Source organism: Equus quagga, chromosome 20, assembly GCF_021613505.1.
Source record: "Equus quagga isolate Etosha38 chromosome 20, UCLA_HA_Equagga_1.0, whole genome shotgun sequence".
Taxonomy (NCBI): Eukaryota; Metazoa; Chordata; class Mammalia; order Perissodactyla; family Equidae; genus Equus; species Equus quagga.
Window position 1 is genome coordinate 24,538,215 of NC_060286.1, and position 2,314 is coordinate 24,540,528.

At 53.1% G+C, this 2,314-nt stretch overlaps 1 protein-coding gene across 2 annotated transcripts in view; it reads right to left on the bottom strand.

Moving 5' to 3' along the window:
- GTF2A1 (general transcription factor IIA subunit 1) overlaps positions 1 to 577 on the bottom strand; it is a 52,827-nt gene extending 52,250 nt beyond the window's left edge. For both annotated transcript variants that reach the window (XM_046647197.1, XM_046647196.1), the window contains exon 1: positions 96 to 577. In XM_046647197.1, the coding sequence (XP_046503153.1) occupies positions 96 to 125 (30 nt within the window). In that variant the 5' untranslated portion in view covers positions 126 to 577. The remainder of the gene's footprint in view (positions 1 to 95) is intronic.
- Positions 578 to 2,314: the final 1,737 nt, after the last annotated feature.

Genomic DNA, 2,314 nt, shown 5'->3' on the forward strand with positions numbered 1-2,314 from the left:
CGAGGCCGGGATCGCCGCCGTCCCCGCCCCCGCCCGGTCCGGCCGTTGCTGCCGCCCGGACGAAGCCCCCGCCGGCCAGCGCACCACGTCCTTACCACGGTGTTTGTATTTGCCGAGTTCGCCATTTCCACACACAACACAAACAAGAGGGGGGCAACCCCGAGAAAACAAGATCAAAACAAAACCAAAAAAAAAGCAAAAGCAAAAACCAAAACACCCGGGCGGTGACCCAAGCCACCGCAAGATGGGGAAAAATTTTTCAACAAAATCGGATCCTGAAGGAGTGCAGGGGAGCGGTGAGAGGAGGAGGAGGGGAGAAGGAGGAGGAGGGGGGCAGTCCTCCCGGAGCTAAAAACCTCGAGAATCGCCCTTAAAAAAAAAAAGCCAGGACCCTTCAGGGGTCCGGGGGGCGTTGCCCGCTCCCCACCCCGCGCCCAGGAGGGAAACCACCACCGGTCGCCGCTCCCCGCGCCGCCGCTGCCGCCACCGGCTGCAGCTCCAGCCGTCCGGTCCGCCCGCTTCTCCCCTTTATATAGTGAGCCAACGAGCTGCGCGAGCCGCCGCCGCCGCCGCTGCCGCCGAGAGACAGGGCGGAGGGGGAGGGAGGGGCGGAAAGGGCGGGGTAAGAGGTGGGCGGGGCTGAGCGCGAGACACCGCGAGAACCGCGTGCGCAGGCGCGCCGGGGCGGTGGCGGCCGCGAGGCGCGTCGTCACGCGCCGTGGAGGGTGCTGGGCAGGCGGAGCCCGGGGACTAGAGTAGCGAAATCGGACCGCCGCCTCCCCAAGTCTCGCGTGATCACGTGGTTGGCGCCCAGGCGGAAGTTTGCGGCAACTCGTTTGGGATGAGGCGCTTGCAGACCCTTCCCGGAAAGGCGTGAGTTTTGTTGACACTCGAGTTCAAAGCTTGCTGGGACCGCCTCTTGTCACGCGTTGTTGCGCCGTCCCGCGCTGGAGGAGCTAGGAAATGGGGAAGGGGCGGTGGGGGCTGCCTCGCTAGGAATGGCCGCGGAGGAGGATCAGTCACGTGGCCCAGCAGCCGGCCCCTGGCGCTCTTGGACTCAGGGCAGGGTTTTAAATGCGGAGTCATCCCAGAGCTCCACGGCTTTCGCGCCTTCCGCCGAGGGTGGGCGTTTCGCTTGCAAAGTTGTGTACGTGTTCCTAAAGGGGGTGAATGCTGATTTGCGCCCTCTGTTAACACGTTCCAGAATTAATAACCCCTAAAACCAGCTGAGTTATTTGTGTCCACCAGTGCGGCTGCAAAGTCTCTGTGTTGAAGTTCCGCAAAGGTTCGGCCCTTAGCAGCCCACATACATGAAATGACTCCTCATGGTAGTGGAAATGCCAAAAAAAGCAAAAGGAAACACCGACCGCAGGGTTATGAGAGCATAACTTTCCCTGGATTTTTAGCATATTGCCAAAATTCTGTCTCCTCAAAGCCAGGATGCAGTGACTAACGTCTGAAATACTTGCCCTTGGCCAACCAGCTCACATGGCCTCTCGCTGCGAGCAGAAAATGTCCGTGTCTTGGAGTGCAGTTCTGTAGGCATTTGACCTGCTCTGCCCGAGCAAATCTGCCTTTATCTTAACATTTCACGCAGAATAGAGAATGCTTTGTTTAGAAGGCAGAACTCACAGTACCTAACTTTCTTGTCTTTAGGAATTTCGAGGGATGTGGAATATAGTCTGAACAAGTGAGATCGTTTAGCCTCAAAAGGAAGCAAAACAAAATGTGAAAAGTTCTATGCTGCTGAAACGAGATTTGAAGAATATCAAAGGCATCCTACCAGAGAGAGGAAAAGATGGAACCTGCCAGGACCTAAAGGAAGAGATTAATGAAAGCGGAGGCCTTTAATACTCGGAAAATGGGAAGTTGTGGATAGATTGTGGATGGGTATAGAAAATATCTGTTAACCTTGAGATTTGTTTTTAACATCATCTGATCGTCCATTCCCCTCTTAACACTCAGTTGCTTCTCAGTTCCCTGCCTTTTTGGGGTGCTTAAGGAAAAAAAATTCACAGGAAATCATATTGTTCTTGATATGTAAAATTATGATTCCATCAACATTTAATAATTTAATTATTATTAATTCATTTAATATTCAGTGACTATGAGCCCTAAAAGTTATACTGAACAGTACCTTTCCTGGTAAATTTCACTGCTTGTTGTCTTAAGAGGACTTATTGTTACCTCCTTCTGTACATACTACAAACTGTTTGCCTTCACCTTCCGCCCCATTTTCTTCCCTAACTCTTGGTATTCTTAACTAAAGGATCAAGTATTCTGCCATCCGTTAAGCTTAAGATCACTGCGTATA